Source organism: Amblyomma mixtum, chromosome 10, assembly GCF_055824585.1.
Source record: "Amblyomma mixtum isolate Tamu chromosome 10, ASM5582458v1, whole genome shotgun sequence".
Lineage (NCBI taxonomy): Eukaryota > Metazoa > Arthropoda > Arachnida > Ixodida > Ixodidae > Amblyomma > Amblyomma mixtum.
Genome location: NC_143021.1, coordinates 27,844,088 through 27,859,181, shown reverse-complemented (window position 1 = coordinate 27,859,181; position 15,094 = coordinate 27,844,088). Strand labels below are relative to the sequence as shown.

The window sequence follows — 15,094 nt, the reverse complement described above, 5'->3', positions numbered from 1 at the left end:
TATGGCGGGCTCTGGCATCAAGTGTGTTTTCCATGGTGGATGCCTCTTTGACGAATTCCGCAACGGTTTTCGGTGGGTTCCGTACGAGGCCCGCAAAGAGTTGCTCTTTAACTTCTCGGATAAGCAGCTTGACCTTTTCTTCTTCCTTCATGCTCGAGTCGGCACGCCGGAAGAGACGCTTCATCTCCTCAGTGTACACTGCAACGGTCTCGTTTGGGCGTTGTATGCGAGACTGTAGCAGCTGCTGGGCTTTCTCCTTTCTCACGACGTTCGCGAAAGTCTTGAGAAGCTGCTCCTTGAAGGTTTCCCAATTCGCGAGGCTGGCTTCCTCATTCTCAAACCAGACTCTTGCTGGTCCCTCCAAGGCGAAGAAAACGTATCTAATTTTCATGGCGTCGTCCCAGTTGTTAAAGAGAGCCACACGGTCGAACTGTTCCAGCCATTCTTCGGGGTCAGCGCCAGGCGAAGCGTGAAAGGTTGGTGGCACCCGGGGCTGCTGAAGAACGATTGGAGTCGTCGTCTGGGGCAAGCTCATGGTGGACGTTGCTACTGGCTTTCGCTTCCGGGTAGGGTCCGGCAGAATCACGAACTCAGGTGCGTCGCCTTGCAGACGTCGGCTTGGGCGGTGGACTGGACTCAGGTCCTGCAGTAAATAACTCAGAGGGCTGGCGTCACGACTTGTACGGGGTGTCCGGAACATGGGAGGCTACCCAGCACCTCCCCCAGATGTCACGTTGTAGTGACGGTAGTCCAGCGGTCACGAAAACACCAACAAGACTTGAAAACGAAGCTCTTTATTTGGGCTGACTTGCGCCCGCAAAAGAACGGAATAGCTTGGCGGCGGCGTAGAAAAAGAAGTTTATTTTTTTCTAATGTCAACAAAAATGCAAAGCAAAACTGCTGAACTCATTGCTCTGATCAGCCAAGCACATGGGCTGTGACGCAACACTGAGCACGTCAGTAAGGCAGTAAGACGTGAGCAACAAACGTGCTCGTCAGTCGTCGAACTACGAATGTCCGCCGCTCGCGGCATCGCTCAGTTTAAAGCCGGCAAGGAAACTTCCAGATATCAGGACAAGATCATCTACAGTAATCTGGAAAAACCTAGATGCAGCCTTTCATGGCTGCGATCAATCGAGATTAGACTGGTCGCTTCGCGCGTCACGAACAAAAATGATAACAGCCCTTTACTGCAGCCTTGAGCGTGAACGAACAAACACTATGATCCGTAACTACAGCGCAAACGACAGGACAGAGATGAAGAAGGGACACCACACAGCCCTGACTCACAACTAGAGATTTATTGGATGCCAGCAGGTATAAATACCTCCCTGGCAGCCAGAAAGAATGCAGTCCACATTTACATGCGTGACTGACATACTAGTATACCAGTCACGTGCTACGAAGCAAATCACATGCGCGAGAATACAATATAATCAGTGAGCAAGCACTTGTCAATATTCGCAATCAAGGTATCGTCTTTCTTTTTCTGACAACGCGACAGATGAAGCACTGATGCATTCTTCCGAGAGCCTAGCTATTAAGTGAGCTTCAATGATCTCCCTTGCTAACGAGTCACGGTTCTTTTCTAACACTGCACTTTCCTGATAGTTTGGCGCACAGACATAGGTATCATCGTCATCTTCATTGCCTTTGCAGTGCCTGCAATGTTTCGCCACGTGGCCAGAGATAGCGACACGGGAGACATTATACTCATCCTCTTTGAGTCTTTCATTTAAACATCGGCCGGTTTGGCCGATGTATCGCTTACCACAAGACAGTGGCAGCGAATATACCACCCCTTCCTGGCAAGGCACAAACTGTTTTTACATATACCACCCCTCCTGTGCCTTGCCAGGAAGGGGTGCTATATTCGCTGCCACTGTCTTGTGGTAAGCGATACATCGACCAAACCGGCCGATGTTTAAACGAAAGACTCAAAGAGCATGAGTATAATGTCTCCCGTGTCGCTATCTCTGGCCACGTGGCGAAACATTGCAGGTAATGAAGATGATGATACCTACTCTGAGCTCCAAACTATCAGGAAAGTGCAGTGTTAGAAAAGAACCGTGACTCGTTAGCAAGGGAGATCATTGAAGCTCACTTAATAGCTAGGCTCTCGGAAGAATGCATCAGTGCTTCATGTGTCGCGTTGTCAGAAAAAGAAAGACGATACCTTGATTGCGAATACTGACAAGTGCTTGCTCACTGATTATATTTTATTCTCGTGCATGTGATTTGCTTGGTGGCACGTGACTGGTATACTAGTATGTCAGTCACGCATGTAAATGTGGACTGCATTCTTTCTGGCCGCCAGGGAGGTATATATAGCTGCTGGCATCCAATAAAACTTTAGTTGTGAGTCACCGCTGTATGGTGTCCCTTCTTCATCTCTGTCCTGTAGTTTGCGCTGTAGTTATGGATCATCGAAAACCCCAACTCGCCCAACAAATGCTTTCGTCGAACAAACACTACAATGATACGTGGCAATACTTAGAATCAATTGCTGACGCGCAACTGCTCAAACTGCTGTAGAGGCTATTCGGTAACTAACTGAGCTAAAATACAAGCTGTACAAAAATAGTGTTCAACCCAATAGTCACAGGAGATTGCGCCACAACAAAGGTTGCGACCAGATTTTGATAGAACAGGTAAAACGGGAAAATTATTTACACGTCACTCTGTGAAGAACTTTCATGCACCAAGCATGTTGGTAAAGTGAAAGCTGACTATACCATTTGTAATTTCCGGAATTCCATTGCTGACTGATTAAAGCAGTTCCTTTAAAATTATGTTATTTACTACAGGCTACAATGTAAAATTATACTACCAAAGTATATGCACCAAACCATAACTTTGGGAAGACAATAATAAAAATTTATGCATAAATAAAGAAGCACTGTGCATATTTGACAACTACAAAGGTGATACACGTAACCTACGAAGCCTAAATGCACAAAATGAGATATGCTAAACGCGAACCAGGTTTTTCGGTACAAACTGCTGCAGTAGATCTAAGAAAGCAGACTGCGTGTACTTAAGCAAAAAGCCCCGCCGCGGTGGCTCAGTGGTTACGGCACTCGGCTGCTGACCTGAAAGACGGGGGTCCCGGCCGCGGCAACCGAATTTCGATGGAGGCAAAATTCTAGAGGCCCATGTACTGTACGATGTCAGTGCACGTTAAAGAACCACAGGTGGTCGATATCTCCGGAGCCCTTCACTACGGCGTCCCTTATAGCCTGAGTTGCTTTGGGACGTTAAACTCCAATAAACCAAACTTATGCAAAAATACTTTAGCACATAGCTAAGCCGCAATCTGATGAGGCGGTTACCAAATTATTTCTGCCAAGTTTTAATTTATCTGCCTACTAAACCATGAAACAGATCTTGCGAATGAAGAAACTTTTGGTGAATGCTGTGTTACTTATATATTTAAGAATTGTAGTATCAAATGTTTTACCACTAAAACTGATTGTTTACAAGGTTTTTGCATGGCCGGCATAGCTTGCGCTTGCCACTGTATAACTGCGGCTTTGTCTAGCATGGGTTTTGCACTGCAGGTGTATTGGTTTAAATTTACGGTTATGCATATTGATGGCGCACTTCTTGATGATTCTTCCCTGTGCTCTTTGCACACTGGCCTGCAAAGTGCTAACTGCTGTTTCATTTTGCTGAGCGATTACGTCTTTGCATCGCCTGCGTACGTCAGCTCTGTACAGAAAGACACAATTTTCGCATTTCATGTTTGTTGCCAATCTATTCTTCTTGATATTTGTAGTACTGCAGTCCGAGAACGTTAGGCAACCTCAGGGTTTTTATTTCTTAGCCTTGGCGTTCTCTAATACACTATCAAAGCAATAAATAAACTAAGAACAACAAGCCATCAGGCAGCACAAACTGTCGGCCCAATATTGGGAGAGAGCTGACTATTCTCGCCTTACATATAGGACCAGTACTGACTTCTTTGACGCCATATTGGCATAACCATTCAGTATCATATCCAACAATGGCCCTACTCATCCGCTCTTTTCCCCATATTGGCTATGCTCTGTTACATGATCTCAAACATTGGCCCTAAATGCGCGCGGCTGTCTCTATATTGGCAATGCCGCTTCATTACACCTTTATTGATGGCCGTACTTGTCAACTGTAGCCCCAATAATAGCAATGCAACTTCACTAGACCTTCAACGATGGCCCTACTTGTCTGCTCTTATCCCCATATTGGCAGTGCCGCCTCTTTACACCTAAAATGATGGCGCTACTTATGCTCTTAGTTAATATTCATTCCCCAAGGCAACAATTTTGGAAAAGCGGCGTCTTTTGTCATTATGGTATGTGGTGTAGAGGGTAAAGAAACTTTGTTGCTATCAATCTTCATCCCACATGGCTGAGGAAAAAACACCGAAACGATCTTTTGCGTGTGCCTGGAAGCTGCGCATCACTGTGTTTCGTTCTTTTTTCTTCTTCATGCAAGCTCAGCGCTTCCCTATAACTATAAATGACACGGTGTGATCGAAGTGGGTATATAGTTTTACCACAAACAAGCGGAGACAACCAATTTCCTTACTTGATGTGCATTTGTTGCGTGCAAGGGCGAGTGACGCTGCCTACTGCACTGAGAGCAGTCTAGGAGTGGAAAAAGAATGTGTTACATAAACAAAAATAAAAATTATTTATCCCCGTTCTCAAGAAGCGAAGCTGTTTTTCAAGGTTTCCCGAAATAAGTAGATTAAGAACATTAGCACTGCTGTAGCTATAAGAGAATTAGGTGGGCGACGACGAAGACACGTTAACACGGGCTCTTTGTTTACATGAATACCACATTCATGGGTTGGGGCAACCAAAAAGAAATAAAAATAATAAGCCCCTGCCTGCACCACGTACGTACAACAGGCTTAACCCAATTGGAAAATAAAAGAATAGGCCCGTAGGCAAATTGTACTTCCGCTACCCGTGGGTGGAAAAATAAAATAAAAGGGAAAAATGCTACTGTAGCGACCAACAACCGGGGGAGCGGGCCCGGGGAGACTTCGCTGATCTTCCCTGGGAAGTAGCGGAAGGTATGGGCAAATGGATGGGAAATTGGAAATTGGTTTGGGTTGTCGGAATTGGCTGCGATTGGGTACAGCAGGGATTTAAACCAGATTTGGTTTGCTTTGATCCTGAGTTCCTTTTCAGGCCTCCTTCAAGGGCGAGCACTCAGTCCACCAATAGTGGGCCCACGGCGTCGAGCGTACGCCCACACCACAGAGAACGTTTTGTGGGCAATCTCCGACCGTCTGAGACAGGGAAAACCTACAGGGGCTCGACTAGGATCCCCTCCCCCAAGCCAGGTTCCGCCACCCCGACCGTCCCACAGTACTAAGATGACGGATTTTTCACACCACTCGTTCGGTGCTTCGGCTCTTACTCCACTGGTACTCGCACACGCAACAGTTATCCTTTCACGGTTTTCGCGGCGTTCGTGCCCACAGACGATCGCCCCTGGCATAGTATGTGAAACTCCAATCCATTCTCCCACGCTTCCATGGTTGAAGTCTCAATTGATGTCCGCAGTTATCATCACATGCTACCCCAAGGTAGCATGTTGTCTCTCTGCGATTTCGCCAGGTCTACTAACCGTTACTCAGACAACCGCCGGGCTTTCCCGCGTTTCGGAGCTTACTGGCTTCCCGGGCGTGTTACTTACTCCATCACTTTCATGTTTTCGGGCCAAAGGCGGCTTCCCTTGTACTTTTTTTGTGCTTTTTTGTATTGTGTTTATTGTGCCCCTCCTGCCAGGGCCCTTCACTGGGCCTGCAGTATGTCCTAAATAAATAAATAATAAATAAACAAAGCTTGGTTCGCCCAGCCGCATGCCCCCGCGAGGCACCGAGCTCTTCGTGATCGGAAACCAACGCGTCCGCGGCTCGGTGGTACGCCCTCGTACCGAGAGGGAACCGTGTGACTTTCGATTTTGAGAATTTTGGAACGACCTCGTCTACCCGGGCGATCTCGTCGCTCGGCAAAACGACTAAGTCAGAACCGCGTCTACCGAGGCGCGAACACCAACGGCAAAACGACTAAGTCCCGACCGCGTGTACCGAGGCGGCCACGCCAAAAGCAAACAAGTCGTTCTGGTCACCAGTTCTGCTTTTGAGCCGGATTCCACGTGCCCAGTCCGTCTCCCTTCTCGGACCTGCCCTCCCACTTAGGCAACGGGCATCGTGGGCGCGACACGCTCACAATGTCGCGGAAAGTCTGCTGAACCTTTCCTGGGGATTCGCAACCCCAAGAGTGGGTTCCGGCGGCTCCACTCACCGCTGTGCGTTGCACGAAAACAAAACCTAACAGCCGAAACCGCACCGGTCCGTATTTGGTGGCGGGGGGGGGGGGGGGGGGGGGGGGGCACGGGCAGGTTGCACAGTCTGATTTCCCCCCGGCATGAATACCACAGTAGCACATCGTATTTCCTAGTGTATCACGCGGAGGGGACACGCCATGCTTGCGTGCACCACATCAAGTCAAGCGAGAATAGTGGCCTCTTGTCCAGGGCACGCTGCGGGAACGCAGCCGCTCACTTCTTGAGCATGTTCTGCATGCTTTGTTATCCGTCTGAGGGGGTACTGTGTAGGCGCCTAGGGAGAAGGAGGCATGCCGGGAAAGCCAGGGCGCCTGGATGCGCAGGGGAAGGGGGGGGGGGGGGCGCACACATCTCGGCGCCCTACCAAAACCTGTTTCGGCTCACAACAGCATACTTTCACCTTGAAATGTGTTCGGAAACTAATATGGTTCTTGCGGCTTTGACTCTCGCCGACCTTTTTTTTCTCCCGCAGGAAAAGCGACAAAGCACTGGGACGACTTCTGAATGCCAACTCTCACAGCGAAATGTCTAGCGCAGAGGAGTGTACAGAATGGTGACAACTTCATTTTTCAGCTTCGACGAAATAGATTTGCCAAACGTTGACTACCTCTTCAATCAGCGTGGTGGAATGTTGTGTTGTCCGATTCATATTGCGTTCACTACGACATCGGTCGTCTATTGCTTGTGCAAGATTAGTATTAGAAGCGCTTATTCTTCCACAGCAGCGGGCCTCTCAGGACACATGTAATATTTCCGTGCCGTGTCCCTTTGTCTTGGTCACTTGCAGGCATGCAAGAAAATGCGGAATTCCTGGTCCCAGCGAATTTTACTCCACGTCTGTGAATTAATCACCCATAGACTATCAGAACAGTGCTTTCGTGTGGTTTTCAATAAGAGTTCCGTCTCCCATGTTGCATGCATGCGAAGCGACATCAATAATCTGCTTGCTTAAAAAAAAAAAGTGTACTCAGTCTCCTGTTTTCATCACCGCATTTAGCAAAACTGTGCAAGCCATCTTTGGAAGGCATATTTTATTCCATGCAGAAAAAAAAATTGCTCAAAGCTGTTCAATGGGGAGATGCTCCCACCTGTGCCATACTTTGCTGGAAAAAAAAGGCAAACAACCAGCTCGCAATATAGACACGTAATTTTGATAGTAAATATAAAAATATATTCTTTTGTATTAAACACTATATTAACCTTGTTTTTAGCTTCTAATATGGTTGTATTTCAGGGTGCGACACAGCAAATTAGGGTTATAAATTAGCCGTACAGTGGAAGAGGAATTTGGTAAATTCGATTCCACATTTTGCAATGTGGGTATTTATATTAAGCCTCATTTAGAAATTATTCTTTAAAAATCTGTTGCTAGCACCATCTCGCACACTGTGCGCCATAAAATTGAATGTGTTATTTTAGTTCTTGTCTTTTTTGTGCGATGGTTGCGCTTGCACTGATGATCGCATCATGCATCTCTTTGCAGCTTCGATGTACAGTGAGGTCATCGCGCAAGAGCTCGGCGAAGAATTTCGTTCCGGACAGTGCAAAAGTTATCTTACAAGAGGAATGCAACGATTAGTGCCGGTAAGACTCATCGGTTCAGCGGCTCCGGCCAGAGTGCATCTCACGATGTAGTGGCACCGTAGATGGAATAAATTTTATTCCTTGAATCCTTTCTTCCTTTCTTTCTTCCTTTCTTTTTTTTATTCCTTTCATCCTTTCTTTCCTTCTTTGCTTCTTTCCTTCTTTCTGTCTTTCTTTCTTCCTTTCTTCCCTTCTTCCTTCAATTCTTTTATGCATGTCCGCTGGCTGCTTATTTATAAAATGTTACATATACAAGCTCTAGCTGGTAGAAAACAAGCACAATAAGTCTGCATTATTCTTCGTACAAAAGTCAGCGCAAAACACGACACTCACAAGAAAGGTGGACAGGACAACGCGCTACTGACAACTGATCCTTTATTGGAAAGAAACACGTAATATATAGGCACACCGTCACACCACCTATCAGCTGCAGCAAACGTCAGAATGATGTAAAGGGTCAAAAAAGCGATAAAAGACACAAATACTGAAAACACGACATAGCTAAAAACGATAAAAAGCGGCGAAAGAACATTAAAAGCATGACACGTGGTGTATAAGGCCAAAGAAACATGACTGAATGGAATCCAACAGGGTGATAACAAAACGATATCGTATAAAAAACGTAACAAATGCAGTAAAAGAAAACACGTGAAACAAGAAAAACCTGATAAAAAAGCCTGTGCGCTGAACACTTGATATTACATTGGGGGGAAAAAAACACCTGTACACATGCTCTTACTAAGTGCACAGGCTTCAGCGCACAGGTGTTCAGCGCACAGGCTTTTTTATCAGGTTTTTCTTGTTTCACGTGTTTTCTTTTACGCGTTTGTTACGTTTTTTATACAATATCGTTTTGTTATCACCCTGTTGGATTCCATTCAGTCATGTTTCTTTGGCCTTATACACCACGTGTCATGCTTTTAATGTTCTTTCGCCGCTTTTTATAGTTTTTAGCTATGTCGTGTTTTCAGTCTGTGTCTTTTATCGCTTTTTTGACCCTTTACATCATTCTGACGTTTGCTGCAGCTGATAGGTGGTGTGACGGTGTGCCTATATATTACGTGTTTCTTTCCAATAAAGGATCAGTTGTCAGTAGCGCGTTGTCCTGTCCACCTTTCTTGTGAGTGTCGTGTTTTGCGCTAACTTTTGTACGAAGAATAATGCACCAACTAGCCCAGCAACAAGTGTTACTTAAGTCTGCATTGTTGTTGGCCAATCTACATGTATCAAAAGGTTGCTTGCAGTCGTGGATGAAAGCTTGGCTCTTGTGGAGAAAAACAAATTACAGAATACATAGCAAGGGGTCGGGACCCGCCATCATATGCACTTTCCAATTCGCCTTCCAATTGATAGCCCACCTCTAAATGATATTCGCAGTACATCACTGAATTAGTTTATAATGGTCAGGTCCTCTCCGACGGTGAAGAGAAGGCAACGTGTCTTAGTGACTACTTTAAATCTGATATTTACCGACACACGACTTAAACAGTGTACCGCCTGTGAGCAATGTCCCTCCAATGCAGTCAGTAGAAATTAGTGTAGGTGGTATTCAGAGGCTGTTAGCAAATGTTGACGAAGGTAAAGCTATTGGTCCTGATGATATTTCGCCACGTATTCTTAAAAGGTGGTCGGTATCGATTTCACGTTATCTCTATTTGATTTACAACAAATCTTTGGCAACAGGCAATTTACCGGATGACTGGAAAATCTCTCACGTGGTTCCTGTTCACAAGGGTGGTCCAAAAAAAGAACTTGGTAATTATAGACCCATATCACTAACAGCAATAGCATGTAAGATTCTTGAACATATCCTATATACAGAGGTAATAATACACATAGCTCAAAACAAATTGTTAATTGAAGAACAGCATGGGTTTCGCAAGGGCTTGTCTTGCACGACCCAGTTGGTTGAGTTTTATCACGACTTAGCATCAGGCGTTGACAGGATAATTTGGGTTTGCTTTTTTAGATTTTCACAAGGCTTTTGATAGTGTCACACTCACTCTTTGTTAACAAGCTTCATTTATTAAATATTCACTCTTCTGTACTTAAATGGATTCAACATTATTTGTTTCAGCGGCGACAATGTGTTGTTTTTAATGGGAAGCGTTCAGGCTACGTAAATGTTACATCGGGCGTTCCGCAATGCTCGGTTTTGGGACCACTCTTGTTCTTGGTTTATGTAAACGACACTTCTGATGGAATTTCATCTTCTGTGCGGTTATTTCCCGATGACTGCGTGGCGTACAGAAAAATTGTTACAGACAACGATATTTAATGCTTATAAACAGACCTAACAAGAATTGAATCATGGTGTTCCAATTGGAAAATGAATTTAAATGTCAAAAAGTGCATTCATCTTTGCTTTACTAGAAAGAAAAAACGAACTGATTCTCGACACATGATTAACAACGAACTAATACGTAAAGAGGCAGCAAATAAGGATTTAGGCATAACGCTGGCATCTGATTGTTCCTGGAATGCGCACATTGATGACTTGGTGCGCAGGGCAAGTAGAGCACTGAATTTTATTCAACGCAATGTGCGATGTCTGCATGTCAATTTAAAAAACACTGCTTATCTGAGTTGCGTCAGACCTATTTTGGAGTATGGCTGTGAGGTTTGGGACCCTTCGAACAAGACGCTCACTGAACTCACTGAGCACTGGGAACTACTTGCCTCTCGCCGAAGAAAACTAAGACCCAAACTCTTATACACAACACTTCATAATAAAACCGGCATTAATAGAGAAACCTATCTGAAAGAGCTTCACTATGTTTCCAGGCGCACAGACCATAGTCTAGAAATTCGTGAGTATCACTCAAAGACTGGCACTTACGCAAACTCTTTTTTGTTAAAACAATAGGCGAATGGAATCGACTCAGTGAAATGCAGGTGTGCTGTACTCACGAGGATGTATTTTTTTCAATGCGGTGACCCCCCTGCTGTAACGCCTATGGGCGCTGTGGGGTAACCTCTGAATAAAGAATAAAGAAATTAGGGATGAATCTTGAACCAGGGAGGAAAAACTGGACATGGGCCTAGTGCTGGCACGAAGGCAGCGGCATTATTCACAGACTGGTAGAGCATGGGCATATTCCTGCCACAAACTTCAGGCCAGTATTTATAGACGAGCTGAATATGGACATAGGGTCAGTGAGAATGATGGGCCATTATTATGAGGCTGGCTGATCATGGGCATAGTCCGCACTCGAACGTCGGGCCGCTGTTAACAGACTGGCTGCACATAGGCCCTGCTCGGGCGTAGACGATGGGCCAACGCCGATAGTTAGACTGGCTGAGCATAGGCCCTGTCTTGGCATGAATGAGGGGCCATTGTTGGAAAAAGTCTCGGATTCCCCAAATGCCGATGTACGACGCATATTCGTGCCAATTTTCGCCACTGCCCCGCAGCGGTAGCTCAGTGGTCACGGCACTTGGCTGCTGACCCGAAAGACGCGGGTTCGATCCCGGCGGCGGCTGCTGAATTTCGATGAAGGCGAAATCCTAGAGGCCCGTGTACTGTGCGATGTCAGTGCACGTTAAAGAACCCCAGGTTGTCGAAACTTCCGGAGCCCTTCACTACGGCGACCCTCATAGCCTGAGTCGCTTTGGGACGTTACACCCCAATAAACCAAACCAACCAATTTCCGCCACTATTTTGCCACTGTCGGCGCAACCTTTTTGTGATGCTTGGGTAGCGCTTTTAAGCTGCCGGGACCTTCAGAACGTAAAAGACCAACAGGAGTGATCATATAGCAATTATACGAAATCTAACTATTGGCATCAAGGTAGGATCAGGTCCGAGGTGTTATTCCCGGTTTTACAAATGAGATTACGAGGGACACTTCGTGTTATAAACGGAGCCAGCTTACTCATGCAAGGGCAAATACACATGGCCCACAAATATGTGACGGAGCGAAACGAATTCGTTTTGAACGGAAGCGACAAACAAGAAAAGTTTAACGGCTCCACGGGCGTCTGCAGCCGCAAGGACAAATGTTTCCCAAAAAGTCTTAATGCGGTCAAAAGTAATCGAAGCACTATGTTGTCTCCAATGCTATAAACGTAATTATAAGCGGCCTATGGGCAATTATCAAAATTCGGGGCTGTTCAAATTCACATTTAATTCCCCACTGGACATACAGGCTGTCGAAGAACTCTGTTTGGCATTTTCTGACCATTTCATGCGGTGTCTGAGGATCAGGCTGAGTGAAGGACGAGCGGAGATTCCCCTTTACCCGTCTTTCATTTTGCTGTGTGTTCAGATTTCATCGTCTTAATTCTCTGCCTGTAAAAATGAAACTATAAGAAATGAACAAGTATTGTATAATTACATATTTCAGAACAACGGCACAAAACACTCCCGAACGGGTCTTACTTTACCCTACCAAGGCTTTCTTGAGAGAGCCTGTCTTTATCCACTCTTAACAGCTCTTTCGCAGCGACTGTGGGGAAATAAATTTTTCGAGAGAATTATTTCAAAAAAGAAAAATTCTATTTTGAGATATCTTCATTTGAGTGCCTGGGTAAATAAAAAGGAATGGACCTAATTTTAATATACTTGCTCTTTCTTGGCGAAACAAAGTTAATACAATTTTTATGCTTCCTACTTCCTCCCATGGGCTTGGTTTTTCTCCTTGTGCTCTTTTAGCGTCACCGCCTTTGCATTTATGCATTTCATTTAAACTTTACTTGGTGTCCACATTTCCGCTACCTCTGCGGGATTGGAGTAGTGTGTCCGGTGGAATTTTCATTCTGCCATTCGAGCTATACTTAGGAACGGTGTTTGCAACTGCGCGGTTGTTCACTGAGCATTGTGTCAAACTTCACGTTGCAGGAATTGCAGAGTAAGGCTTCAATCGCCATATTTTAAAATATGAGACAATATCAGACAGCGACCAAAAATATCCAGTAGTATTCCGAAATATCTCTTCCTTACTTGCTGAGCTCTTGGTAGATGTCGTACGAGTCTTGTCCAAAGTATTTCCAGTTACTTGGGCGGCTTTGAAAGAATGTTATTATCTCATTTTTCGGATAATTCGCATCGTTCTCGAGAACTTGGGGAAGAGTCTGCACAAATGTGGGAAAGAAATAAAAGGAAATTCATTCTGGTTAAGGCAATAGGGAATAATGTGGTATGCGAATTTAAAGTATACAGTGGAGTTTATTTCGGAAATAAAAAGCATACTAGCGGTGCTGCTACCGGTATCAGCGCACTTCATGAAATGACTGAATGCGGGTAAGCGAGCGCGAAAGTTTATTTATTTATTTTCAGAGAACCAGTAGCTACAGTGCAAGAGCAAGAGTCAGATAACTTACAGGGTACTGCCACAATCGACGAGTTCGGGAAGCAACCAGTCATTACGCTCAAACAGCTTGCCACCATTTATCATGAGCTGGTGGCGATTTATGACCATACCGCGTTTCCTAACAATAGATGACAGTGAAATTCTCGGCATGACAACCAACGGCGACACCAGGCAGACTCACCCCGTTCATGAACCGTGTTATTCTATTAAAGTACAGAACAGCTTTTGTAGTACTGCAGCTTCCCTTAACGAAAACTAATACGTTTGGAATATACGGTGGGCTATTTAAATTTTATTTTAAACATATTTTGTACCCACGAACGCACTAAAAATATGGAGGAAATACGTTCCTGAAATTTCATGCTCGGTATTCGAAATATCTTCTTAAAATATGCCAGAAATACCTCACTTAAAGCTTACTTGGAGCAATTTTTAAATACGTGAAAAAATATGTATGTAGTTTTGGCATCTTGTCAATGTATTAAAAGTGTACTTTCATAAATTATTTCATTCAAAGTATACTTTAATTCTAACAAACGGGCAGTCCTTTTCATCGTATTTTCAGTACACTTCAAGCTGCCGTTGAACCGTCCAGTGCTCGAAATCACGTTTCGGGAAATGGCAGTTGTTTGCTGTCAATGTATTTGAAGTGTACTTCCGTAAATACGCAACTAATTCGTCCAAAGAATACATAAATTCTAGCAAATTGGCAGTCCGCATTAGCATATTTGCAGCGCACTTCAAGCTGCTGTTGAACAATCTAATGCTCGAAATCGAGTTTCGCGAAATCACATTTTGGTGTCGGCAATGTTTTTGAATACTTTTGTAAATACGCAATTAATCAGTCCAAAGTATGCTTAAATTCTAACAAATGGGCAGTCCACGTAAAGATATTTGCATTACACTTCAGGCTACCGTGGAACAATCTAAGGCTCGAAATGACGTTTCAGGGAACAGTGAAAATTCTCCCTTCCCTGTCGTCCTTTCGTTTATGGTATCTTCTAGCAGGGATATAGTCACCACTTATTTACTCTAAGTGCGGTGAAACTGTTAGCATTTTACCGGCAAAGGCGCTTTGGGTACTTCCGGGTCCAAATATGCCAGCGAAAAGGACCCCGACTGTCAAGGGCGACCGGCTCCCTTAGACGCATATCTGTTGGTTTACAGTTAGACTCCTGACCTATGCCTGACGCAAGTTTCAACTAGCAATTCGGTTTAGATCGCTCCCTGATTTGAATGCGACCAGTAGAGCACTACTGCAATATTTTAGTGGCGCACAGTCTTTGCGCAAAAAGCGCCTGACCGGGCAAGAAAGTGCGTCGCTCTCGGAGGGTATTCACATGGCAAGCCAAGTACGGCACCTGTCGGAGTACTTGTTTGCTGCGGCACTTTCGTCATGATTTGCTGTTTTTGTGTCTTTGTCGTTCCTATTCCGTCATGTGACCTTATAATGCTTATAATGTTGAGACAGAAAGGGTATTAGCGCTGCAACATTATTATTCCTAGTATACTTAGAAAGCATTCGTATTACCGTTTAAGCATAGGGACCAAAAATGCGAAATAAATATGAAATTAATACAATGTGTTTGAAATGCATTTTTAGCACATCCTGTTTTTTGCTAAGGGTTTGTATGGAGGACAAAGGGGCTAACCTGCTCAAATCACACTTAAGGCAGAAAAGAACATTACGGCATGTTGCGAGAGTGCGTTCATCATCATCAGCCTCATTACGCCCACGGCAGGGCGAAGGCCTCTCCCATGTCTCTCCAATTAACCCTGTCCTTCGCCAGTTGCGGCCACTGTATTCCCGTAAATTTCTTAATTTTATCCGCCCACCGAACTTTTTTCCGCCC

At 44.9% G+C, this 15,094-nt stretch overlaps 1 protein-coding gene across 1 annotated transcript in view; it reads right to left on the bottom strand.

Moving 5' to 3' along the window:
• The window catches only part of LOC149325452 (uncharacterized), a 103,392-nt gene that overhangs the window by 51,491 nt on the left and 36,807 nt on the right, over positions 1–15,094 (bottom strand). Inside the window, exon 4 of the mRNA XM_089563121.1 lies at positions 12,872–13,002. Coding sequence (XP_089419247.1) covers positions 12,872–13,002 — 131 coding nt within the window. The remainder of the gene's footprint in view (positions 1–12,871; positions 13,003–15,094) is intronic.